At 41.7% G+C, this 27,133-nt stretch overlaps 1 protein-coding gene across 1 annotated transcript in view; it reads right to left on the minus strand.

The window, feature by feature from the left end:
* Nucleotides 1-6,034: 6,034 nt before the first annotated feature.
* PLCXD2 (phosphatidylinositol specific phospholipase C X domain containing 2) overlaps nt 6,035-27,133 on the minus strand; it is a 36,280-nt gene continuing 15,181 nt past the window's right edge. Inside the window, exons 2-4 of the mRNA XM_019525770.1 lie at nt 12,788-13,248; nt 10,540-10,781; nt 6,035-7,403 (exon numbers count right to left, since the gene is read on the minus strand). Of these exons, the coding sequence (XP_019381315.1) occupies nt 7,241-7,403; nt 10,540-10,781; nt 12,788-13,248 (866 nt within the window). The 3' untranslated portion in view covers nt 6,035-7,240. The remainder of the gene's footprint in view (nt 7,404-10,539; nt 10,782-12,787; nt 13,249-27,133) is intronic.

The raw sequence follows: 27,133 nt of genomic DNA on the forward strand, positions 1-27,133 counted from the left end.
CTGAAATGCACTGGAACAGCTTCAAAATGCCGGGCAGAATTTCGCACAGCCCTAATACCTTGAGTCCATGCACTGAAATATTTTTTTAGACCTCGTCAATGTAAGAATATCATTGTGAAGTTTATTGCTCTCAGCTTTGCACTAACTCTTCCAACACACTATGAGTGTCTTTGTGGGCTTTAACAAGTGGATAAGTGGCATGAAGTGAGCCCAGACACACTGTTTTGTCATAAAAGGTAGGGAAATATTATTACAGGATTTTGTGAGAAGCTAGTTGAACTATCAAAACTGGCTCCAAATAATTGTTTTCTCAATTCAAAATAAACAGCTATAAAAGCCACAATATTAGCATAATAGTATTACCTAAGTTGTGTGTTTATTTTCAAGACTCCATCCCTCCAATGAAATGAATAATATTCTGAGTTGAAGTAAAAGAAAAGCAAACAGATGTCAACCCCAAATTTATTTGCAGTTAACATGAGGTATTACAACACGTAAGACTAAATTTGACAAATCCTAAGGTGCAAAATACCAAAAGAGAAGGGAAGAAGAAACTTCATAAGGAACCACAGCAGAGAAAAAAAAATTCTCTTTTTCCCTGAAAGGTATAAACAACACATTAAAAAAAAAACTCACTACAACATTTTTATCCAACAACCAGAAATTCAAGATGTGTTAAAAATATTCCTTGATACCAAATATATTTTAGTATTAAATAGTTACATTTTTAAAAATAAAGAATGCATGTATCAGTTCTACTTAAGTGAGATGCAGACAACAAAGAAATATGTTTAGAGTCTATGACTACAGATAAGAAACACTACAAATGACAAAACAGTACGTAAACTCTGAAATACAGTACATAATTTCATAAATTTACCAGGTTTTTCTGAAGTCAGTGTCACTGTTGTGATCCCTAGAGTCTATATTTATTCTGTACCATAAAAAGTAAGCCATTAGATATTGTACTGAATTTGTGAGGATAGGTAAATGTGTCAAAAAGTCAGCTTCCATTTTTAGTGTGACAGGGGCCTAAAGTAGAGAGCTAATAGTCCTAAAACATCACTAGAAGGTGATTGAGTACAGAATCCAGTTTCCTATTCTCCAAAATTATGGATTACACCTTCAGTTCTACAACAGAGATAACATACTGTATTCAATTTTCAAATCCCTATGGCTTGTCTACTGTTCATTAAAAAAGTCAGTTTGTTCCACTAAATTTGCTCAGTAAATATTGCTGGCTAGGACAGGTACTGACAGACAGACAGCTCCTCTAGAGGACTAAATTTTCATTGCTCTTCTATGCCCTCTAGTGATAAGTAGTTTGAGGGATAAAGTATGAGAGATGCAAGGAGGGCTCTAGATCCTTTCCATGAAGAATTTTTAGATTTTGAAAATCTGCCTTCTTTTCAAAATCAGAGCAGAAACTGAAGACTTGGATATCCACTAAAACAGAAAAATCTGAAAATAAAAAATCTGTTCGGGTTGTACAAACTATTTCATTTTTATATTGGCTTTTTAAATTTTACACAAAATAATGTCAAAATGAAATCTCATTTCAAAGGAGCAAAATAATAATGTTTCATTCCAAAAAAAAGTCTGAACACTGATATTTCACCATTACTAAAATGAAATTAAAGCAAAACCTTCCCAACTGTGGAAAGCTTGGTTATCAATTCATTCACATACTCCAACGGCATATGGTTCCACTGAAGCTTCGCTGACTTTGTCTGTTCATAACTTTCTTGTCATCAGCCAAGTCCTTCAAACAACTACGCTTTGTTGGACAGAAGGCAACTTCTACTGGAGAAAGTTGTGACACGAGAAGAAGAAAGTAGGAACAATAATGTAAGTGCTTAGAAGTTCTACCAAAATTTATTTTGCCAATAAATTGGGCTGCACAAGTGCTCCTCTAATTTTTAACACTTCCTGTTTTGTCTGTCAGGCTCCAGAACGATAGTTCTACTTCTTTCTCTGTTTCCTGATTTGGAATAGAAAGTAGTTTCCTACTTTTTTCTCTTCAACAAAAAGAAATTTGGATCCTGTCTGACTCTTGATGAAATTTTAAGTCAGCTCTTAATTTTTTCCAAGCTAGTTCAATCATCCATGCTTTGTGGCATAGAAGTTGCCCTAGTTTCTGCCTTGATATTTTGTCTCTTCACACAATTTTTCAGTTGAGTTGGTTCAGTATAGAGTCAACTTGGGTATCTAAAAATAAATAAAGTATGTAGAACATACTTCAAGGTGACTCTCATCCAATCTAACACACACTTAACCCTCTTTTGCTGACTTGCATTTCCCATCACTCCTTCCATTCATCTACTTAAAACAAAAGTTTCTGTAATTTATTTTAACATGTATGGCTGTTCCTACCTGCAACATGTACAAAAAGAAAAAAAATCATTCAGAACATGAACACTTGATATAAGAATAAACAACAACTCTGAAGCTAGATCCAGAGCTAGTGTGGGTGGAAGCTCCATTTCTATCGTGGACTTAGCCAAAAACCTGAATAAAAAGAGCTCCTCATAGATTTGCGCCTCAAGCCTAATTCTATTCTGAAACAAGCAAAAATGGCAGAAAAGTACTTAAAATTCCTAGAACCACAATCTCAACAGGAACCAAAATTCAGTTTCAAGGAAGGGAAACAGCTAGATAGAAATTCTGCAGCTAAACACCTAATAGTTTACTGTTGGGTCCCAGGGGTTGGGGGATTCAGCGGCAATTTGGACTGGCTACAAGTCTGCAGCTACTCTCTCTAGCCTCTCCCCTCCCCACTTCCAGCCCCAGCACTGTCTTCAGAATGGGAGGGAGAAAAGGGAGGGGAATTCCATCTGGGGTTTTTTCAGTCAGCTCTGCAGGGTGGGGTGGATGGACTGGAACCCCCCCAACACCTGGGACGCAACAGCAAATGTCTGTTGGGTCTGGGAAGCGCTGTAACTCATGGCACTTCCTGCAAAGTGCCATGAGTTACTATGGGGAGCTGTACTTCTGTGTGTACCCACAATTGTTATCACCATCAACTTCAGAAATTAGAGGTGCACTGATATATCAGTACCATATAATATCGGCACCAATAAAAGGAAAATTAACACTATTGGCTATTGACTTTTTTTGGCGGCTGTAGCCAATAATGCCACTGATAAATACAATATGCCTTCTGGCCAAGGTCCCTGGATGCCATGTGCATGCATACAGCCACAGCATGCATGTGGCCAAGAATGCAGCCAGGCAGTGTGGAGAGCAGTGCCCTCCAAGTAAGTCATGCCTTTCCCTCCCCAACACCCCTTCCCAGCAGGGTGCTGCTCTCCACACTGCCGGTCTGTGCTCCTGTAAATGGTTATCAGTCAATACGTCTGGTGAATAATTGGCTATTGGTATCAGCCAAGAAAATCTTTATAGGTGCACTCCTATCAGAAATATTCAGAAGTTTTCACCCTGATCTCCACTGCTGTAATTAAGTGCCTGAGACTTGGCATCTTAGTTGCCAATTGCCTTTGTTTATAGCTAAAGCTGCTTATCTTCATGAGTAATACAAATTCTGAGTGATGTAGACCTGAGTAACTTAGGACATAACTTCCCACACTGCATGGCCATGGAAATCTGGTGGCCTGTCAAGAACTGAATATTCCCATGGTGCTAACTTTCCTCCTTGTTTCTACTTCCTAGCTTGCATTAAGAAGCACATACACTTCCCTAATGTTTCCCCTCACTTATGTACCTATCCCTTTTGTGTCAGGCATGTTCTTTCAACATCAATGAGAAGGCAGATGATCTGGATATTAGCCATGCCAGGCAAGAGGGTCTATGCCTTAATGAGTTTCTGAGTTAATAGGTATTGCCCACTAATTTGGTCTTGATAGATAACAGTCATAGTGCAACATATTTCTGTCTACAAAGAAGTAGTACTACACATTCTTCAAAAGCTGCATCTAAATATTACACTTAAAAGATGCTAATAACGTTCCATACAATCTTTTATGAGCAGGTCTTAAGAGAAAAAAAAATCAAATTTAAATATTTGTGCCACAGCTTCTCCATTTCTTGTAATCGACCCTAAACAGGAACACTGTGGTTCATGGCAGAGAGACTAATTGTAACAAAAGCAAGTATGCACTGGGACCCTTCAACAGCTTCGTCCCTGAATTCAATGACCATCCAAACATTGGTACTGTGGCTGCAGTTTGCAGAACAGTTCCCTTGTCACTATCAAGTTCATTTTTAGGTCTTCTTTAAGTGCAAATTTTCATCCATGGGGAAGATACAGCTCTGTGGCAGAATCTATACAGAAATCAAATAACCTCCCTGCCCCATCCTACAGCATAGGCCATAGGGGTACTAGCTTGCCTTATACTTCTCTGATACCATACTTCATCCTACTTTTAAGAAAACAGTACTTACAAAGTCTGAGGTGTCAGTCAAAGATTGCCTTCAGCTATGTCCATACAGCAGCTGGAGATGTGGCAACATGCACTGAAACTGATAGTAACAAGCGCTTCAGCATGGGCTAAAATCTCAACTACCTAACTACCTCAAAAGCTAGTTCAGGCTGAATCTTGTACTATTCTAGTCTTTTCCACTATTGTTATTCAAACTAGTTTGGGTATATCTGTAAAGCAATGCCTTTTACTGCACTGCAGATGCAGCCCTCACTGTCAGCAGTTTGTCATTTGGATAACCATCAGCTGGAAACCACTTTGATACCAATTCTTTCATTATGGCAAAGAGCAGGTGAAAATCAATGATGTTTTTCATCACCATGAATCTAAGTTAATTCCCATTTTAATTTTTCTTCAGCTAGTTGTCACAATACTCACACATTCACTAACTCTTTGTCCTATATTTCAACAAGCAGCAGTCTATAGGACATGCATAAAATTTCTTGAAAACATGAAGAGGGGAAAGGAAACCCAGAACTCTGGGCTCCTCTCAGACAAATGCATTAGAAGGGTTAAAAACAGCTCAATTTCTCTGCCAACTGTATAAATATTAGCTGTCTAAACTTGGTAAGTATTTTTGAGGTAGATGCACATAGTCCAAGAAGATAAGAGATTAAGGACCAAATACATATACTGAGATATATACATGTACCTGTAAATCAGGCTTTCACTTTGGTAGAAAAACTATACAAATATTTTCTTCATCCTCATTTATTTGCATTTGTACTTCCTGAGGTTTACTTTGAGTTCTAAGCTCAAAGAACATCTACAACTAGATGAGAGCTCTCAATTAGATACATGCTTATACCCCACAGCTTTCTTCAATTTTGGGATTTTATCTTGATGCACAAGATAAATTGGGTTAGTTGCAAAACACACACAAACACACACAGAACATGCAGTTGAAACCATTATTTCATACCATTTTGCAAAGATCAAAAGATACTAAATATTTTTCTGCACATTTTTTCATTTTGATGGATATGATGTGCTAATTCTTTCCCTGATTTAAAAACTAAAAAGTTGCTTGTTTAATGTTTTGAAAACTGCTTTAAAATTCTATTAGTCTTCCCTATTTTGTTTTCCTTGCCTCATGGAAAAATGGGGGATGGAGGGAAAAGTGAAAGACAGAAGCAGAGTCAGATTTTCAGTTTTCCTTAGAACAGGTTTGGCTGGAAAAAAAATTCAAAGAGCTCTAATTAAAACCAGGCCACAACCAGATAAGTCAGATTAGAAGTGGGCCACAGTTCACATAGCAGACTTGCAAGCCTTGAAATTAACCTTATGAAAGTTTTGAGTTTATACCCCAAAAGCAGATCCACACGTCATTTAGCATTAAGTATTGAAACACCATCACAGAAGAGGCAGCATGGAAAGCCACAGCTGTGTCTGGAGAAGGTAAGGAATCCAGAGGTTCAGAGAAAGCTCAGAAATGTTTTAAGGACACAAAGATAGATGGAACATGATCAGCAGTGATCCTAGTTTTCTATTTGCCGTAGATGAAGCTACCTCTGCCACAGTTTTTGCCTCTTGCCCAATCAGCAGTGCACCTCCTCTCGCCACCCCCTTCCCCCCCACCTCCCCTCCAGGCTGATTGGCCAAGAGGCAAAAAGTGCAGTAAAAATAAAAAGACAGCAGAAATGGCACCACTTCCAGGGGGATGGCACTGCACTTTTGGTAGGCCACAGAAAAACACAGAGTTTTGTGGGGTTTTTTAAATGGAGATTTTCTTGCTTTTTTTCCTTGTGTAAAACTAGGATCCCTGATGATCAGATACTTAACAAAATTTCAGTTTTTAGCTATTTCCAATATATCTTAAGATGAAGGGGTGAGAGGAAAAACAACAAATCAAAACCCTAATTAGAGTGGGAGGAAGATTCACATGAATGAAGAGGTCTGGGTTTTGCACTAATGTTTGCTACATTACATCTCAAAATGAATACCACAGCGAATAACACCCAACTGACTTACTAACATGCATATATTTGTCTTTTTGCACACAGCTTACCTCCCCACCCCAGTACCTTCCAAGAAAACCTCAACAGGAAACAATCTTCAAAGCACAAAAGTGCACCTGCAGCCTGCTCTCATGGATTTATTACACATGTCCCTAAAAATAAAGACAAGCCAAAAGAAAAACCTTGAAGTCAAAAGGCCCTGAGATTCTGAAGTTCAGATCCAAACTTTGCACCTGAGTCCAAGTTTATTTAAAATATTGTACAAAGAATAACAGCTTGTCTCTGTGGGGACACTGTTCCTTTAAAGAAAATCAGAGGTAGCTTCCAGTGTAATAAAGAAACAAAGACTTTCAGATGAAACTAGCAAAGCTCTGACTGATGCAGCCAGGAGGAGATGGATGCCTTTTTGGCTAGCCTGCCAGAACTGCTGCATAGGGAATCAGTAACAATGCTTGGTTTGAGTCCTGGATTCAGTAACATGAAGGATGCATGCACAAACAGCAAGCCATCACTGGGGAGATGATGCCAATAATTGGTTACATCTGCTTGAGAGTCCAGCCTCCTGTTGGCAGGCAAACAACCTCCTGTCACAGGCAGATGTGTCAAACGCATAGCCACAAACAGCCACGCAGCAGTGCTCGGTACTTAGTGTTCAGGTCAAACTGTCACAGCAACAAAAGAACAGACCTCAATGTATATAGTCTTAACTGCGCTTTGTTTGAAACCATGGCTTTGTTCCAAATAAATACATAAATAAATAAAACTACTGCATTTTGCACAGCTGGAAGACTCCAAATCCTCATAAGCAGAACAGGATTAAATTTAGAGTGAGAAACAGAGCTATCAGGATTTAGTCACAGCTCTGTCGCCTTCTAACAGAAGATTGTTTAACGCAATCACTGTAGCAGCAAAGTCGACCAGTTCCACGAAGTCTGATGTAATTATGTTAACGCCCATAACACCAGGTTTCTGTGTCTTTACCCAATTCAAAATCATAGGGAGGTTCCTAAAAGAAAAATAAAGACAACATCACTTTTAAAAGCCTTGGTTTAAAAGCACTTTGCTTTTTTCTGTGTTTGATAGCTTGCCTACAAGCAACAGTGATATTTTAAGTTTCTATTGTGCCATTTATTCCCCACATTGCTAACCAAATATGTATTGTACTTTAACAACACCAACTGCCTGTGGGAGAAAAATGGAAGTTGTACAATTAAATCATGGGTGAAAATATTGGCTAAAATCACTGACATAAACAACTGACCATAAAAATCTCCACGCTTTAAAAAGATTTCACTGAGTATATGGAATCTCAGATTTTAAAAGTCCCACCATAGTTTGTCAGGCTTTGTTTGTTTTCTTTTGCTGAAGTATTAATGAAATGAAGGCTTAACTCTTACGCTGCAATTTAAGACACTGTTGGGAATGTCTACACATAGCCCTACGGTGATGTAGTGATGTGCTACGTCACCATATGGTATACTACAGCAATGTAGTGATCACAAGTCTACATGTGATCAGCAGCTACACTGCCATAGTGGCATGCTTCCCCAGTATAGCATGCTGCTATGGCAATGTAGCAGCAAAATCTAACTGCGCATGGTGCAGTACAGGCTGTTACTACGCCATGCTTTAGTACTTCCAAAACTGAAGAATTTTGTAAATTGTTCTTTTCAAGACCCTGTAATGTGGGCTTGCAGAAGTTCTTATGCTTCTTTAAAACTCCTGGGTTTCAGCTGGAGCCAGATCTAGAAGTGACTAAATGTATCAGTATTCATTTATATTAGTCACTTAGTATGCCTGTTGCTTTACAAGAAGACAGAACAACCTATTTCACCTATTGGAATCAGCTAACCAAGGAATGTACCGCACATGCACACCATCCCTTCAAGGAAGTTATCAGTAAACAAAAAGGAGAGGCTGAGGGTAAAGGAGTCATTATTTCCAAGGGGAGTTACTCATTTTTTAATCATTTCTTTGTATTAGTTTCAGATGTTTCTTCTCTATCAGTTGGAACTTAAACAGCTTAATATTCATATTCAGACTGTCCCCACTCAATTGTAGTGACAGTGTTCATACACACAAGCAATCAGACTCTAAATATTTAGCCTCTTTTAAATGGTGTATACCATTATCATGCTTAATGGTGTATTTCATAAATGGTGTATACCATATTATATTTAAACTAGAATCACTCATCGACTTACCCGGTTTTCTCCAAACAACTTTTCAGGTAAACAAATTATGGTTGTGTATTTGAATCAGCGTTGAAACAAAATAAAATCACAGTAATACTGTGAAAATAATTTACTGATATTTGTTAATTACTTAGATAAGAAAGGTTATGTGAAAGCTTTAACACATTAGAATGATACTGTTATACATACAAAACAGCTGCCATGAATCTATAAATACAAGACTTTCTATTGCAGGGTTGTTGGTTGTAGCCATGTTGATCTAAGGACAGGCAGGCAAGGTTCTTTGGGTAGATGTGATATCATTTATTAAACCAACTAAATAGTTGGAAAAAGTTCTTTGCAAGTGTTTGGGCAAAAACACCCCCTCAGGCATTGGGAGAGTCTGCAGAGTCTCCCGATGCCTGAGGAAGGGTGCTCATGCCCGAAAGCTTGTGGAGAACTTTTTCCAACTATTTAGTTGGTCTAATAAATAATATCACATCTACCCAAAGAACCTTGCCAGACTTTCTATTGAGCATTTTGAATAAAACACAAATTTAGGTTTGCATAACTTATTACCTAAACACAAAAGCCCTTTACAGCAGGCATTTTGGCACCATCTAGTGCTCAATGTACAGAAAACAAAACAGTACACTTCAGAGGGTAAAGGCAACTTGACATCTGGATGTTACCAATAATATCACATCACTTGGCTTTAAAGGTAATTCTTTCTTTTGCAAGACTAAATACTGTGGAAAAGCAAATGCCTTGGAACTTCACTGCTCACTGAAAAACTGAGTACATTCTAGATTCCCATTTTTTAAATGTTCTTAAAACGCTTCTAAAAAAAAAGATATTAAGAAAAAAAGTGTAGTGTTTTGTCATTGTTGTTTTTACAGAAGAACGCTGTATAAACCACTAGAAGAATGATATCTCTCTGCAAGGAACTGTAAGTCTCTTTCAAGGTAGTAACAGCTAGAGTTACAGTTCCTTGCAGAGTGGTAAAGTTCTTGAAAATTTGCTTTGAACGTCAAAGGCCACAGAGCTAATAATTGCTAACACATGACAGTCTCAGTGTCTGGTATTCAGTTCAGTAAGTGATGTGCTCATTTGGACAACTGATGTTACAGTAGCAGCTGAAGTAGGAGTAACAGCACAACAGAACAAAAGAAGCCGGCTTGACAAACCACTGAAAGGAATGGGATGGATAGTATTCAAAAGTAAAAGGGGGAACCAAATCCCAGTGTGAAATGTTACTTCTCTCTGATCAGGAACACAGGCTACCAAACACAACAGAAATACATAAGCCCGATCCAGGGAAATAATGGGCCCTGCACATGCCTTTAACAACACTAAAAGTTAAAAGGGCCCAAGACTTTTCAACATTGGACCCCTTCTTATTTCAGCTATTAAATTAATTATTCATAGATAAATACACTGGAAAATCCTTATTGTTCATATCTCTTTTTGGTGGACAAGCAAATCCAGGTCTTATGCTGGTCTAGGTCGTGTGTGTATGGGTGCAAGTGTTACTCAAGTCACTGGGAGAGGTATACATACAACCAATGGCAGCTGTTAGCCCACAGAAAAGGATGATACTGGATTTTATTCCTATAAGCTTCTTTTGTTCCCCTTAACTTTATTTTTAAGTTCAGCTGACTTAAGGCTGGCCAACAGTAGGTAGGAGCAGGTCTGACTTTTTTTTTTTTCCGTGTAAAAATTAAGTTCAAAATTAGTTTATTCTTCTATATCTTTGTTGGGACCTGAAAGTATCCACACATAAGGCCAGCCATGACGCTTTACCCTAACTGCACGGGGTGCAAGGCTCTGAGTTACGTGAATGATCAGTTATTAGTAAAGCAATAATTTAAGCAAAGTCTTGGCAGTTACTTGCTTATTTATTGTAACTTCGGCATCAAGGAAGGACCTGAGAAGCCCAGGAACTGGGGAACAAAGATAAACACTTACCTGTGAACTAGTGTATTTTTTAGGCCACGGATTAGATGCCGGGCAATGGTTTTGACTCTAGGAGTGAGAATAGCTTGAGAAACGTGGAAAGTTCCATACTGAGACCGCTCCCCAAGGGTAGTCTCTAAAAACTGTAAAAGTTTGTGCACATTTGTTGTGTTGGCCCATGGGGCTGGCATCTTGTTTCCTGGCCACAGAAAGGAATAATCCTGATACAGAGGGTAATGGTAGAATATGAGAACCTACAGCAATTGAGAGAAAAAAAGGAAAATTTTATTTACAGAATAATAAATTTCATATTTCAGAATTTTAATTTATCAGACTCTCTCAGTTTATAGAGGAAGAATTAACACTTCATTGTGCCCATATAGGCACAAATTTTGGAGTGCAAGTGCATGCATGGTAAATATTAGTGGCTGGGGGACTCATGATAAATATTAGTTCATTGTAGTGTTGGCATAAACTAAAAGGAAGTAATCTTCATTACATGCTACGCTGGGTTAAAAGAGTCACTAGAGTAAAAAAAAAAAAAAAAAAGAGTATAGTTTACAGAAAAACATTGAACTCACATTTAAAACTTTTTAGTTCCAAATGTTCTTTTCATTTCACTCCTAATATTTAACAGACAGAATTCCTGATACCTCTTATGTAAGGAAAACAATGATGAAGTGTGAAGCTATGCAACTTGTAACAAGTTAACTGATTGTAACATAATGAATGAGGTTGCATATTGGTATCAAGCAGACGTTTAGGATAAGTATAGAGAGTCAAAAGCCCCAGGCTGAATCGATTCAATTTTTGTAGGTTTCTCAAAACTGTATACATCGAACTGATAAGCAAGTGAAATCATGTTTACTTTTGAAACCAGAAAGGCAGCCAGATCCTTGCAGTGGCCCATGCCAGTAGTTGGGCAGGGGGTACACGACAGAGCACGCCTCCCAGCCTGCTGGCCACTGCCGAAGGCACCCATATGCAGCAGAGTAGGGCTTGTCCTTGATCGGTTGGCCAGCTCATGCCCCTCAGACACTTGTGGTCTCCCCCCGGGGGGGGAAGAGTCCCTTCAGCCAGGGTCTGGTTGGATCTACCAACCTCAGAGGGGGTTCCCGACCCCTGACAGGGTCCCCTAAGCCCTGCGCTGGTGTAGAGAGGGGATCCCTGCCCCCGCCCCATTACCAGATTTAATATTAGATTTGGGGGTGGAAAGGAGGAACCCACCCCTCCCCCCTGGCCCAGCACTAGATCCCCAGCTGGGTGTTGCCCAGTTTTGGGGAGAGGGGAGAAGGAGCCTGCAGTGGGAGCTTGATGCTAACCACCCAAACCCAGGCTGGAATCCTTCAGCCTTGCACCCTCCTCAGCCTCCAGGCCAGCTGAGGAGTGGACGGGTTCCCTCCCAACCAGCCGGAAGAGTGATAGTGCTTCAGCTAGGAAACAGAGGGGTGGAGCAGACCCTACTCTGCTGGAACAGACAGCACAGCCCAGGGCTGCAAAGAATCCTGGGATGCTGGGGGAAATGAATTAACCTGAACTGGGAGAGGATCTGGGACAGAAGTTCCATAAACGGATTTGACCTAAACCAGTTAAGTCTGATACTCCATCCAACCAGGTTTATCTTTAACCAGTTTCATCCATTTTAAAAGGAGTTTAAGTGCACTGAGCTTCTGCTCTGTTACAAGTTTAAATTGGTTTCTAATCACTTAAACCAGTTTATGTGCAACTTCTATCCCTAGCCTTAATAGGTGAAATGCCAAAGCCCACATCATTGTGTTAGCTAGCTAAAAATCTTAGGTTCCTGATTCTAAGAGCTTTATTCCAAAGGTAATATTAAGGAACAGCATAGGAAGGCCCAACAAACATCCAGGAAGAGTCTGAGTTATCAAATTCAGATCCAGGGTCAAATATATTAATACTGGACCTTGTTCATCCCATCTGGGACTTCTTAGCCTGATTTGTGCTGTTTCTAGAACTGAACATGCAAGATTTTTAAGAAAATTCATTTGTAGGGTTGGGGGTTCAACTCTAGCAAATATGGATATTAAGTGTTTTAACCCCAGCATTTTTTTGGCAAGATCATGGGATCTATGGAGACTCACCTGGAGTTACAGCAGTTAAATGTTTCTTGTTAACTGCTTTGACACGGGATTATTTGCCTCTCTCAGGTAGGGCCCAGGATTTTAGGCAACACAAATAAATAGCAATCACCATGCTCAGAACCAACCTCAGACTCATCTAGATTTTAAATATCCCTCACCTGCTGTTTCAACTCCCACAAATATTGCAAAGTAACTTTTTCTACAGGTTGCACTGGGCAAAGTTTTGATCCAAATGCTTTCTGTATCCTGCTGATCAGGTACAGGTGGTGACTGTCATCCATGGCATAGAAATGATTGAAATCCAGGAAAATGACTTCTCGGGGGTGTTGCATGAGGAAGCTGTTAATCTCCATCAGCCCATCCAAAACTCTGATGCCAAACAAGCCATGTATGAAGTAGATCTCCTTCTCCACTTCTCCTGGCTTGGAAGATACACGCAGATCGAAGTAGCGGATTCCACTTTCCAGCTGCTCCTTGAAAGTCAGGTTTTGAGTAACTGACCACTTCTTCATTAGCTTTTTAACCAAAGAAATTTTAGCTAAACGTTTAACTGCTGTTGCTTGGTCTGGTCCCACTGGAGATTTCTCATCAACCCAGTAGCTGAAAGAATCATGTGACCCTGGAAATAAAAAGCCAAGGTGAATTAATGCTATAACTGAAATTATTTTTAAACATCCTTTAAGGAAAAAGGGTTCATTCAAGATACTAAATTGGGACACTGGAGATTTGGCCCCAAATCTTGACCCTAGCACACAGCTTTGTTGTGTTTCCTTTGTTTCTAGAAGAGAATGGAGAGGGAGAATTGTAACAAATGAGAACAAGAGTTCCTTTGTCTTATGTAAGCAAGTCTGGGAGCTCTTCAGAATTAAAATAGTTTCACCACGTGCCTGCACAATTCCTAGCATTATGCAGATGCCACCACAGTACAAGTGATGAATATCAATGTTATGGAGTACTGTTTACTCCATTTGCCTCTTGCAGTTTCACAGGCAATCAAGCAATACTTAAGCTATTCACCACAGCTCTCCTACCACCTGCAAGCACAGGAGTTTAAAATTTGGGGCTCTTCCTTTTTGGTGCAAGAAGCAATGACTGACCAAGATTTTCCATTTTATTTCTAGCCTTAATATATCATAGCTCTCTAGAGTTGTAAGTATTCCCATCCTGCCCTGGTGAAATAACTGGCTGCCTAAGGCACCAAAGCTCTTGGTGTATCCACAGGTAAGGGCTGAATGAGACTTCTCTTAGGGTGCATCTACACATTGCCCTATGGTGACGTTGTTACAGCACTGTGCTTTAGGACTTCCAAAAGGAAGTACTAAAGCATGGAGCAGTACCCACACATACTGCGCTGTATGGTCACTTTTAGCAGCTAGTTCATTGTAGTGGCATGCTAAAATGGGGGAGTGCACTAGTAGCTGCTGGTCACATGTAGACACCCGTGGAAGCTATGTTGCCATAGTGCATTGATACGGCAATGTAGCATCAGATGTAGATGCACCCTCAATGTATTAATGTGCTTCAGCCTCAGGCTTGAGAAATCATTTCCAGACATGGAATGATCACTCAATCTGCCATCTTATGCGCTCCTTGGCCTCTCTGCTGAAATTGCTAAACAGTTAGTACCAAAGATGCTAACTTTTGGGGATGGAAGCCCAGTTTCATCTAGGAAAAGAGGCTATTGCCTCTCTGATCAATGGTGCACTCTCTCCCCAAAATGATATTTTGCAGTTTCTCCGCTAGGCCTGAACTCAACCCTTTTCTCCTGGTCCAGGATCGACCAGGGCAGGAACTGAAAGAGCAATACACACATGCAGCTGATTCTGCAGTTGGTCAAACTGCAGGCAAAGTGTTTTGGCAACTAGGAGAACCTAACACCAACGCTAGCTCCTTTAGTCCTTGTTACCTGCTTTTTTGCTGCCTGCACTCCCTGCCTATGGAGAGCAACTCCTTCTCCAGCCATGACATGATCTAATCCTTTGGCATATTATCTCAACTATCTGCTTGCCTCCCCTCTCATCTATTCAAATCTATTAATTTCCTCTGCCTTTTCCCTGAATGTGCACACAGTACCACCCTGTCAGATTCCTGCTTCTCTACCCCTGTACTTGAACTAATTCAGATTTTATTTTAGGACTGCTCATGTGACTGTAGCTGTGTTTAATGGGCACCTGAACAGGCAATGGGACCTGTCAGGTGCCTGCTCATTTGAAGACTAACCCTTTTTCTGGAGGGCAAAATCAGCCTATAAATCAGATTATGATCTCAAATGGGATTACCCTGTTAGGATTTTTAAACTGCCAAAGAAGCAAAGATTGTTAATAAATCAAACATCAGTTGCAGCATTCCAAGATATGCCAACTATAATCAGATTCACCACCCATTCCCTACTTCTTTGTTTAATCCATTCCTTTTCAACAGCCATGTTCAGGCTTTGCCAACAAATAAGGAAAACAATATCCTAATGTGTCCTTCGTTTCTGAAATTCGTGCAGCTCTTACATGGGTTTTTTTTGGAAATCAAGAGCTTTAAGAAAAACATGGAAATATGAAAACTGTTGGAAAGAGATGATTTAGCTGGTTGTAACAGAAGAATACAATAAGAAATAGCTGCCAGTTATGGAAACAGCATTTCTTTTGTACAGCATAACAACTATAATAGTTTTCTTTCCAAACATGCAACCCTGAATATAAACCATTCTTCTTGTAAGGGATCATACAACCAATAACTAACAAAAGAAACCAGAAGTTACTTTAATTTCTGGCTGTAAATCATATAGACATCTGAGAGCTTTTAAGCTTTCTTTTGTAGTATAATAAGCTTATTTCTGACAAACATTCTATAATGAGTATAGATACAAGTTCACAAAAGCTTTTTTTTCCTCTCTCTTGTGTGCACACTTAAATTTCACAGAAGAGCAGTGTTTATCTGTGTTAGTCTGACATCAGAGAGAAGATAGGAAAGCTCATGCCTGTCTGATCTAAGCAACAACCTGCTTTGTTAGATGCTATGAATGGACTCTCCATTGGACTGCAAAGTGAGAGAATTTTCTTTTCAAAGTTTGCAAACATGGAAAAGGCATCAATCCAGGCCTAAATGAATGAGGTCATGCTTTGCATTTGACAAATTAAGTTCCTGCTTACGAAAGCTCTCTGAATCAATCAGTCTCAAAGGGTATGTATAATAGTCACATTTAGATTTACCTAACTAGAATTAAGTTAAGTGAAATGCCTGAATTGTACAGGCGTTCAGGGGGGTTAAATAAGGCAAAAATGCCAACTAACTTAAACGGGGAACAGGTTAGCCCAATCCAACACCTGTATACGTTCAGATCACAGACCCAGAGCTGGGAAAGCCCAGTCACTTGCCCCAGCCCCAGCCCTAACACTGAGCTCTTCCTAGCTTCTCCCCCCACAACCCTGAGAAGGCCATTTGTTAGCTCCCTGACTCCTCCCTTCAGACCTACTAGCTCCCCCACCTCAATCCCATCCCACCCACTCCAAGGATATTTCTGCATGTACTTCAGGGGTAGAGGGGGTGCTTTAATTACAGCGGCTCCGAGAGCAGCTGTAATTAAAAGGTCCACAAAGTTTCATGTACCAGTGTCCCTGTGCTTCGAAGTGGCAGTGAGGGCCCTTTAACTAAAGTTCATTCAATGAGCTTTAGTTAAAGCACCTCTGCTGCCATTTTGAAGTTTGGGGATACTGATACACAACACCTTGAGGTGCCTGGAGCATGCTAATTAGCATGCTCCAGCAGACTTGAGTCTGCTGCAACATGTAATATAGCACCATGGAGCAGCCTCCCTGCATGTCTACAGGCACCCCCAAGTTACTTACTCCTATTTCCCCACACAGTTCCCAGAACAGGCAAACGCCTGTATACTCAGATCCCGGTCTACGTTCACACAGCTTAAAGTGACCCTTGTGAACACAGACTGTATGTACACATCCTAAGGTGAATGTCTGTACACATCCTAAGGTGCCACTGCACCCTACATTTTATCTGACAGGAGAAAAGGAAAACCTAAAATAAACTGAAACTACTGGTTTTTCATTTGCTCTTTTTTTTTCTATTGATCAATGCAGGAGCTATGTTGACATAGTCCATTAGAAAAAAGCCCTAAAACTTGTGTTAATGTGGTCTCGCCACTTAGAGACACATTTTCTCCGTCACAATTAATAGAAAGTCTCTCTCAGTCAGCAGGTCTAAGTGTTAAGTCTGCAACCATCAGTGATATTATCTTCTGTTCATGGCATCAGAACAGGAGATAGCATCAGGCATCACATATGTCCACACTGTGAAAGCAGCTAAGAGATGAGATGTAGGGTGGGGTGTAGGGCAGGGTCTGGTAGCCAGTCCCCTGAAAGTGGTGCACCCCAGTGTGGCGAGATCTTGCAGGTTGCGTCATCTCGCGAGAGCCGTGAGATTTAAACTTTTAAAGGCCCAAGTGAAGTAAAAAGTCCAGTTAGGCCTAGCTCTCAGGCAGAGATGCATGGGTGCAAGCCCATCTCACTCCTGAGAGCAGAAGACCCTGGTGGACCCTGACCTTAACCCCCAGCACAGAGCCAGGAGGTAAGTGGGGCCCAAAGCAGGAGGGCACTAGTCAGGCATAGGAGGCAGCTGAGAGGAGCTGAGGAAGGTCATGCCCTCCCCCCCCCCAGCTCTCACTTAGCCCAGCCCCCAAGCGAGCCATGCAACCGGAGCCATGCCAACAGGCATGCTCTGGGCCCCGGCATGTGAGTTACTGTGGGAGTTCGCACACGAGGGGCACAAAGCTGTAGGAAGGGAGCCTGAAGAGAAGGGTCGGCACAGCAGTTGCTGAGACTACTACTTGTGCAATGGTGGTGATGCACCAAACACCGAAGATCCCCTCTGCCTCAGGGATCCCCCACTTCTTGCACTACTGAGGCCTCCACCCAGACAGAACCCATGGTTCTGGCCTCCACTCAGATGGGGCTCCTGGTTCTCAGCTCTGAGGGCTGCCTGGAATGACTGCAAGCACCTAGGATCAGGAGCAATGACACCACCCCTCATGGTTTGCTCTGCACTGGAGTCTCTGGAGTGACAGATAGGGGTGCTCCATGCAGCACTGCAGAGGCTGCATGCCATTGGGGATGGCAAAGAGGAGATCGACTCTTACTGCCAGACTCTTCACCAGAAGAATGAAGAGGGGAGCGCAAGTATGGCTTGCAGGACAAGGGTGGACAAGAGAAGCTCCTGTGAAGTCCAGCTAGGGAACGCTTAGACAAAGGTTGTCTCCAGCCCCAAGGCACGCTGTGCCAGGTCATCACCTGCCTGGATCTTCACAACAGGTATGAACTCCTCATAGCACCTGGAGAGCCAGCTGAGCTGCCAGCCCCAGCACTCAAGGAAGAAAGGCAACTTGCAACCAACCCAAGGAAGAAATGCAGAGTGATCGTTGTGGGTGATTCCCTCTTGAGGGAGACAGAGAGAAGGATCTGTTGCTCCAACCCCTTGGCCCATAAGGTCTGCTGCTCCCAGGGGCCCACATCCTAGATGTATCTGAGAGGATCCTGAAACTAGTCTGGTCTTCCAGCCACTACCCCATGCTCCTCATCCATGTGGGCACAAATGACATGGCTCAGAGCAATCCCAGCCGAGTTATGAGCGACTGCAGGGCGCTAGGGGCAGGACTCAAGGGGATGGGTCACAGGCAGTTTTTTTTCCCTCAATTCTCCCAGTTATGGGTCACAAGCACAAGAGGGAGAGACAAATTGATGAGGTGAACAGAAGACTGTGGTGCTGGAGCCATCGTGAAGGCTTTGGTTTCTTCAACCACAGTCTGCACTTCCAAGGCATTGGTCTGTTGGGAAGGGACATCTTTCACTTCTCTCCAATAGGGAAAAAGCTCTTCCTCGGCCAGAATGGCTGACCTACTCAAGAGGGCTTTAGACTAAGTTCTCTGAGGAATGGGCAGACAATCACCAGTGCAAGCCCACCATGCATCAACTGCAAAATCAATAGGTCTTGCAACACAAGGGATTTCACTCCTACCCCAGCCCAAGGATGTGACTCTTTTAGGAGTGCTAGCAAACCTAAGGCCTCTGATGCCAGGCTTATTTGCCTGTACACAAATATCAGGAGCCTGGGGAGCAAACAGGAGGAGATGGCCCTTCTGCTACACAAAAAAAATCAATACAATCTCATAGGAATAATGGAGACCTGGTGGGATTCCACCTACAACTGGACCACAGGTATAGATGGCTATACTTTGTACAAGAGTGATCATGTTGCTAGAAAGGGCAGTGGTGTAGCTCTCTATGTGAAGCAGCAGTACACTTCCCTATGAATGGAGTATGGCACCAAACAAGAGTGACTTGAGACCCTCTGGGATAGATTACAGGGGGAACACGGTAAAGGCGATATGACAGTAGGAGTCTAATACAGACCTCCTAACCAAGAAGATCTTGACCTCTCATTCACTAGAGACCTGGCAGAGGCTGTATGCTGTCAGTACATGGTTGTCATCGGTGACTTCAACTACCCTGACATGTCATGGGAGTAGCATTCTGTCAAATTTGATTGGTTGCATAGCTTTCTTACTTACACTGACAAACTCTACTGTCTCAAGAAGTTTACGGGCCAACAAGAAGTAAGGCATTCCTAGATCTGGTACTGGCCAAAGGGGATGATCTAGTGAGCGGCCTGAGAATCAAAGGGAAGCTGGGAGACAGTGACCATGAGTTGATCACTTTCTCTATCCATCACAAAGCTCACAAACCAGTCAGCAATGCAGAAATCCTGGATTTTAGGAAAGCTGAATTTCATAAGTTCAGGAGGCTGGCTGCCGAGACCCTGAGAAACCAGGACCTGATGGAGAGGGGAGTCCACAATTGCTCCTTAAGGACGCAATCCTCCAAGCACAAGGGAAATCCATCACAGCTCATAGGAAAGGAAGCAACATGGCTGGGTGACCCCTGTGGCTCAAAAGGGGACTTATGGAACTTATGTACCTGAAAAGAAGCCTATATGGAATGGAAGTCAGGTAATATCACCAAGGAAGAGAATTCAGCATTGGCCCACAACTGTAGGAAGCAAACTAGGAAAGCTAAGGCTGTAACCAAACTCAAACTGGCTACAGAAATCAAAGACAATAAAAAGTCCTTCTTCAAATACATAGGCAATCGGAAGAAAAACAAGGGAAACACTGGACCCTTGCTCAACCATACCGGGTAGCTGACAACTGACACCCAGGAAAAAGCTAATCTCCTTAGTGATTACTTTGCATTGGTCTTCCAACAGCCGAAGGGGATCATCCTGCCTAACAAAATGCAGGATTGCCTGGGTACAGGCAAACCCATGCCCATCATTGGCAAAGATCGCATGAGGGAACACCTTGAAGGCTAGATGTTCACAGATCAGCTGGCCTGGATGGAATGCACCCAAGAGTGCTAAAGGAATAGTATGACATCATAGTGCAACCAATGGTGAGGATATTAGAGAACTCGTGGCATTCAGGAGAGGTTCCTGAAGATTGGATGAGAGCCAATGTGGTACCTATCTTCAAGAAAGGGAGGAAGGAAGATCCAGGGAACTACAGGCCAATCAGTTTGACCTCAACCCTGGTAAGGTATTGGAAAAAAATAGTCAAAGAACAGGCTAACGGAATGCAACATTCTGAAAGACGGCCAACATGGCTTCATGGTTGGTAGGTCCTGCCTGACCTGGAGAAGCATAGGCTCAGGGGGGATTTGGTAGCTGCCCATAAGTATCTAAGGGGTGTGCATCAGGAGCTGGGAGAATATCTGTTCACCAGGGCACCCCAAAGGAAGACAAGGTCTAACGGTCACAAACTCCAGGAAGATCTTTTTAGGCTAGACATAAGAAAAAGCTTCTTTACTGTATGCGTCCCCAGAGCCTGGAATAGATTCCCTCAGAAGTGGTGCAAGCACCTATTCTGGACACTTTCAAGAAACACTTGGATGCCTATCTTGCTGGGATCATCTGACCCCAGCTGACTTCCTGCCCCTCGGGCAAAGGGATGGACCCAATGATCTTGCAAGGTCCCTTTGAGCCCAAATGTCTATGAAATCTATGAAAACACCATTTTATACCACATAGGAATCATGTACATGTAAGAGGGAAACATCTTCTCCTTCCCAGGACGTTGGAATAAGGGGGAGGAGAATAAAGTCATATTTTCTCAATTTCCAGAAAATAAAACTATTTTGGCTTGCTGCTCCTGTACAGTGAAAAGTTATTTTCTCAGATGTACACGTGCTACTTCAAATAAGCCTCATGATTGATGCAGAAGGCACTGTGGTAGGGAATTTCCTTTTCATAAGAGAAGGCTTTCAGTCCAACCATCTTAAGTTCTTTGAGCAATTTATTAAAAAAATTCAAAGCAACTGGACAAATACTCCAAGCTTTTCATAACAAATTACCACAAAAATAGGTACAATAGTAAGGAACATCCACAGGATTATAAATATTTTGCTTTGAGTTTTAAACACCTTGTATAAGACTCATGAAGCATCCTGAAGAACAGGAAATATCTATCATTACTGAGAAAGTTCTCACAGAAAGCAGATGTTAAGATGTATAATTATTATTGGAGTTTTAGGCACCATTTAAACCCAACAGATTCTATTCCAGTTAGAGAGGATTGTTAGCCAGACACATGAACCAAGAACACCCATCCTTGCTTGGTGGCAGGATAAAAATCTAGACCAGAATTAATCTGTTGTTAAGTTGTATTAATATCTGCATTTTATGCCCTAAATAGCATGGTCCATGCTCTTTCCTCACGTCAGCCACTGACTTGCTGGGTAGTCTTACTGATGTCACTGCTGTGCCCACATTCTATCTCGACCGGATCATCTCCTTCCTGGGAATGCTGAGAATGCCCATTACTTCATCTTTGTGAACACTTTGACACTGCAGATGAGCCACACATATAATTATATAGACAATGAAGTCATCAATAAAATTACCTGCCTCTGAATTTACACATCTCAGAGTAGTATCCCCATTTTATAAATAGAAAAACAGAGGCAGAGAGAGGTTAAATGTCTTACTCAAAACTCACAGAAGAAGTGAAGAGAACAGAAGCAAGCCTCCCATGCCCACATAACAACGTACCGATTGTTAGGCTGCTTTTAATCCTCCTATCAGCAACTATTTGTAACTTGGCAAGTTTTCTTACTGTTTATATTACACAGACACATGGGGTCAAAGTCATCCATTATGCAACTCAAATGACTGGAATTACTCCATGAGAATTTAGTACGTCTGGGATTTATATACGTGCTACCTTCAGTGTTCTCTGCATTATCAAGAACAGGACTTTAATTGATTTCATTTCTTCTTCTTATGCTTGGGGATGATATATAGGGATACTGTCTAAAGGTTATGGTTTAGGCTTAGGAATCAGGAATTCTGGGTCACATGCAAGGTTCCATAAATGGTTTCCTGTATGACCTCAGGCCAATGATCAGCTAATCCCAGTCTGTTGGTAATTTATTTTATGTGGATGTTCTGAGCATTAGTGTACATGTAAAAGAACATTATATCTTCCAAGGTGATGTGAAAATGGGGCGGGAGAGGAGTCAATTACTTGAAATAAGTATATAATACTTCTTCCCTACACACAAGCATATTTCAGATCATCCACTGATTGCTCTAGTTTTTTTTAGGAGTAAGATATTGGGCTGTGGAAAGGAAAGGAAGTGGTGGCAGCCTCTTTGCTCAGGACTTTTAGAGCCAGGCCAGACTGAACCCATTAGACAGCACTGAAGGAAACAACATTGCTTTTCCAGGGAGACAGGCTAGATTACCTGAAGGATTTTTCAACACCAACATAAACCTGATCATGTGAAAATTGAAAAATGTAATGTAACCTTTCAGATGGGTAACAGGCTGTATTTACAAACTGTCCCAGCATGTTAACAACATGACAATGTCATCCATGGATAAAACGTGCTGCACTCCAGGATACCTTGTCTGTAGCGATGTCAAACTTCTTTGAGCTAGATTTTCTTATTAGCTGAAGTAAACTTTTCATTTATAGAAATGACAACATCAGATTTTGAACAAGATTCATAATAAAAGGAAGACAGAAACATGATTTTGGGTATCAGAAATAAATTCAATCCAGTTTCACAAGTACCGGATCTGGTCTATGCAAGAAGCAGGATGACTGAGACAGTAACACTTTTGGCACACACTGAAAACTTTGGAATTCAGGTCAATACCAATCCAGACTTTCTAATCAAAAGATTAACACTGTAAGACCTCAATACTAACACAAACTGAATAGGTAATTTGATTTGCTGGTTGCCGGACAAGAATAGAGAAGGGAGATAGTAAATCCCAGAGTGAAAATTAAACTACAAGATACAAATTAACTTTCTAGATAAGCACATTCATTTACAAATCAAGCTCTAAAAAAATTACTTTAGCTATTTGTATAATAGGAATGAGTCAAGGGAACATAAGGCCTTGCAGTATGAATCCTCTTAGAAACGTCCTTTCCCTATGAGGCACATGGTGCTTTCTTGAGTAGTTATCAAAGATATAATCTAGTATACTAACTTGGTCCTCCTTCATGGCAACTCGAAGTCTTTGCTGTTCATTAGTTCTTTAATAGAACATGAAAAAAGGAGTTGGTCATTTCAACACCAGCTGGTGCACCAGGATTGTCTACAGGTTGTAAGGTGCTGAACCTTCTTCTGTGTATATGCTACCTCCCACACTATAAGCAGCACAGCCATGTTACTGTAGTCATTCAACAGAGTGCGTAGCACACCAAGCTGCTAAAGAGAGTACTCAATGGCTAGGGGCAGACATTCAAAAAGCCTGAGCCTGAACTGATTCAATCTTTGCAGGTTAGTCTAACCTGGCTAGGCTGAACTGATTTATTACTGGACAGACATCCTAGAAATGCAGGCACATGCCAGCAATAGCTCAGGCTAGAAGCTGGGGGCTCTACAGCAGCCCTCCCTTCCTTCCACAGGACGGATCTGAGAGGGGCATGGCCAGGATGAGGCAGGAGCTCTGATTAGACCAGCAGGGAATTGATAACAGTGTATATCACCCAATTAAGAAAACAGAGGGACACTGCCAGATACTTGTTGATTCAGCAGGGAGGGTAGCCAGCATGTGGTCTGCCAGCTAATATACAGACATTCTCAGCAAGGCAGAGGGGAGGAGGGAATTTCTGCTTAGCAGGGAGTGGTGAGGGAAGGGGAAGCAGTCTCTGGAGCTCCAGCCAAGGATCAGAGAGGAGGGGTCAGCCCTGCTGTGGAGCAGAAAGCCCTGCTCAGGCCAGACAGCATCCTGGGATGCTGGGGATGTCTGGTTTATCTTAAACCAGCAAGGGGTCTGAGACAGACATTGCATAAACTGGTTTGAGCCAAATCAGTTTAGTCTGATACTACATTCAATCAGGTTTATCTCAGACCAGTTTCAGCCATTCTCAAACTGGTTTATGTGTACTGAACATCTGTTCTGTTACAGATGTAAATCAGATTCTGATCACTTAAACCAGCTTATGTGTAATGTACGTCCCTAGCCAACATGGCTGCACTCCTTCCAATTTGGGAGCCAACACATGCCTGGAACATCTCAGCATGGCACTGGCATGTACCACACAGACATACCCATTAAGTGTCAACGTTAACAGACACAACAGACCCCTGACTGCAACAGCAGAAAGTAAACTACCAGTTTTAAAAAAAAAAATTCTATCATCTCTGAAATACCAGGTATAAGGGAAGGGTTTGCAAGAACCTGCTCTGTTTTACCACTTCTGCAAATGAATGGAGGGCCTCAATCTCAAAGCATTTTTGGCTACAGGTTCTTGGTAAAAAACCAGTAACCCATGCATTGTTGGGCTATGCCTAATTGCAACAACAGACAAGGGAAATATTTGAGGCTGGGCAACGGTTCTGTGGTGAGCTGCATAGCTCCATGAGCCCAAGTAATTTATAAACATTTCAAACACCTTTTCCTATTCATAACCTGTAAGCTGCGTCCTGGTGCACAGGCAGCTTAGAAACAGTTTGGTATTGCTGTTAGGGGAATACCATGGTCAAGTCAAGCTCTTCATTTCTGCTCGGAGTTTAATCCAAAGATCTAGAAATATATAAGCAAAGGACCTTCTAGCTTCCCAATTCATCTATGAGCATGTTGTCACCTATGGGAAGTCAAGTGGGAAATCAAGTATGGCTGTTTACAGACATCAAAACACAAACAGGAAATCAAGAAAACAAACAAACAAGGTGCTTTACTTTAAATTTAGTGTGCCCCTGTGCTGAGCCCAGTGCATGCCCAAAAAAGGCATCATTAGTTGGAGCCAGCTTGCCCAATATCTGTATAGATCAGGTGCTTTAGCAGGGCTTTTTGGTGCATTTATCTAATAGCTGATTGAATAGCCAAAAAAAGCCCTGCTTGAGCACCAGATCTATACAGATGCTGCACAGCCAGGTTGACCCAACATGCTGCTTCTTCCAATAAAGCACCAGGGTGAGAGGGGGGTTCCCCTCCACATCTATCAGCAGCCAGTGATAAAAAATAAAAGGCTCTCTTCCCATTACAGGATTTATAAATGTCCTTATTATACAAATGTCCTGCACCTTTCTATTAAATGGAGTTTCTGGAAAATACATTGAGTCACTTTGCAGCAGTCAGTAAATATGTTGATAAGTGATGAGGCTCTAGGCAGCTCTCTTTTGTGATCAATGGTGCCCTTTGGGCCTAAGACAAAGGTAAGGAGCATGCAGAGGACTCTTAGAAGTTGTCTACACCATGTCTCTGGCCTATCCCAACAGGAATGCTTCCTAGCATGCACTACCCAACCATTCCCACCTTGCACGGATCAAACTGGGAAATTCACCAAGAAAACTGCTCCAGGGGCACCCCCTCATGCTCATTCTCACAACTGAGGCTCAGCAGCTGCTGTCAAGCACACCAGAAACTGAAGTCTGAAAAGCAACCGGGGGTAGAGTGGCTTGTTGGTGCATTTCAAGGTTTGATGCCTGTGAGTGGGAACAGGTGGGCTAGGCATGCTAGGGAGCATCTCTGCTGGGAATATGTGGCCTTTCCAGATACTTATCTATCACATTAGCTGAAATTTAAACCAACCTTATATGGGCATCTCATCTATATGCAGATTCAGCTATTACTTTCCTCTCCCAGAAACCTTTGGAACATCAGATAAAGTTTTAAGCTGTCTCCTCCTTGCCATATTAGCAATCAGCCTTCTTTGGGCTGAAAGTTTAAGGCCAGGACTAAAGGTCAGGACTAAGAAACACAATGGAAGGAAGCAGGAGGAAAAGGAAGACAGTCGAAATGTTAACAAAGAGGTAAATGGGAATTGGCTGCACAAATGGATCAGGAACAGAGAGAACAGGGTGAAAAAAATTAAGATTGGATGAATAACCTGGGGAGGGAAAATTGACTGGGAGTTGAAGATGAAGAAAGGGGAAGGAGTTGGATAAATGCCAGAAAGGGGAAATAAAACTAAATTTGTGGTAAAAGCCTAAGGATTGGATGCTAAAAAGGGCTAAGCAACGATCATGTGGCTAGAAAGGAGAGAGTAGCAGATATGACATATGGGATGACAACCTACTGTGACTACTACTTATTTTGTTAACTCAAGCAAGAGAGTTTCTATATGTCATATCTAAACATTTGAACTCTGATACATATTCCAGAGGACCCTGCCTCCTTGAGCACATGGAATATATCTTTTGGCTCTATAGGCCCATCTAATTTGTTGCATAATCTATCAAGGGTGCAGTGAATGAACCAGGGAAATGTGTAGACTTCGCGATTAAGGTAGCTGACAATTGCCCAGAAAAGCTGATTTATTTCTGTACCATGGGCATAGAGTGCCTAGGTGATGCATGGTCAAGTCACTTAAACCAATTCATCACATCTGTGAATAAAAACGTATTCCTCATTTTTGGGTTCCCAACATTAGTTTCAGGTGCCTACTTCGTAGAAGATCTGAGCAACAACAGTTAAAGTCAATGACAGCTCTGCTTTGACCACTGTACTAAAAAATGCTAAGTACTCTTATATTGGAAGCTTCAAGTTAGTAGATCCTTCTGATTTTTCTCTCTCTGCATAAGCCTCCCAACTGGAAAATGAAATAATAATACCTACTCATCTTATAGCAGTAATATAAAAATAGAATCATGTTTACAAAGTACTTGGATAATATAGTTATGAACGCCATAAAATCCTGCAAGGAAATTAATTACCATATTTACTCAAATTTAAGATGACACCCCTCCACCCCGTAATTAGACTCTAAACATGGAAAATGTATAAATTTGTTACAATTTCCTCACATATAATATCTAATTATTGGAGGGTCATCTTTAATTCATCCCCACACCACCACTGCAAGTGGGCAGGTGGAATGGGGAGATCAAGCAGCTTGCCCTCTGCACTTGCCCTTTGCCACCTCTGACTGCCTCTCCCCTGCCTGTTTCCACCTCCCACCCCCAAGCCCCTGCTCTACCACTCCCCCC

This window comes from Gavialis gangeticus, unplaced genomic scaffold (assembly GCF_001723915.1).
Source record: "Gavialis gangeticus isolate Ggan-Ray unplaced genomic scaffold, GavGan_comp1, whole genome shotgun sequence".
Classification (NCBI taxonomy): domain Eukaryota; kingdom Metazoa; phylum Chordata; order Crocodylia; family Gavialidae; genus Gavialis; species Gavialis gangeticus.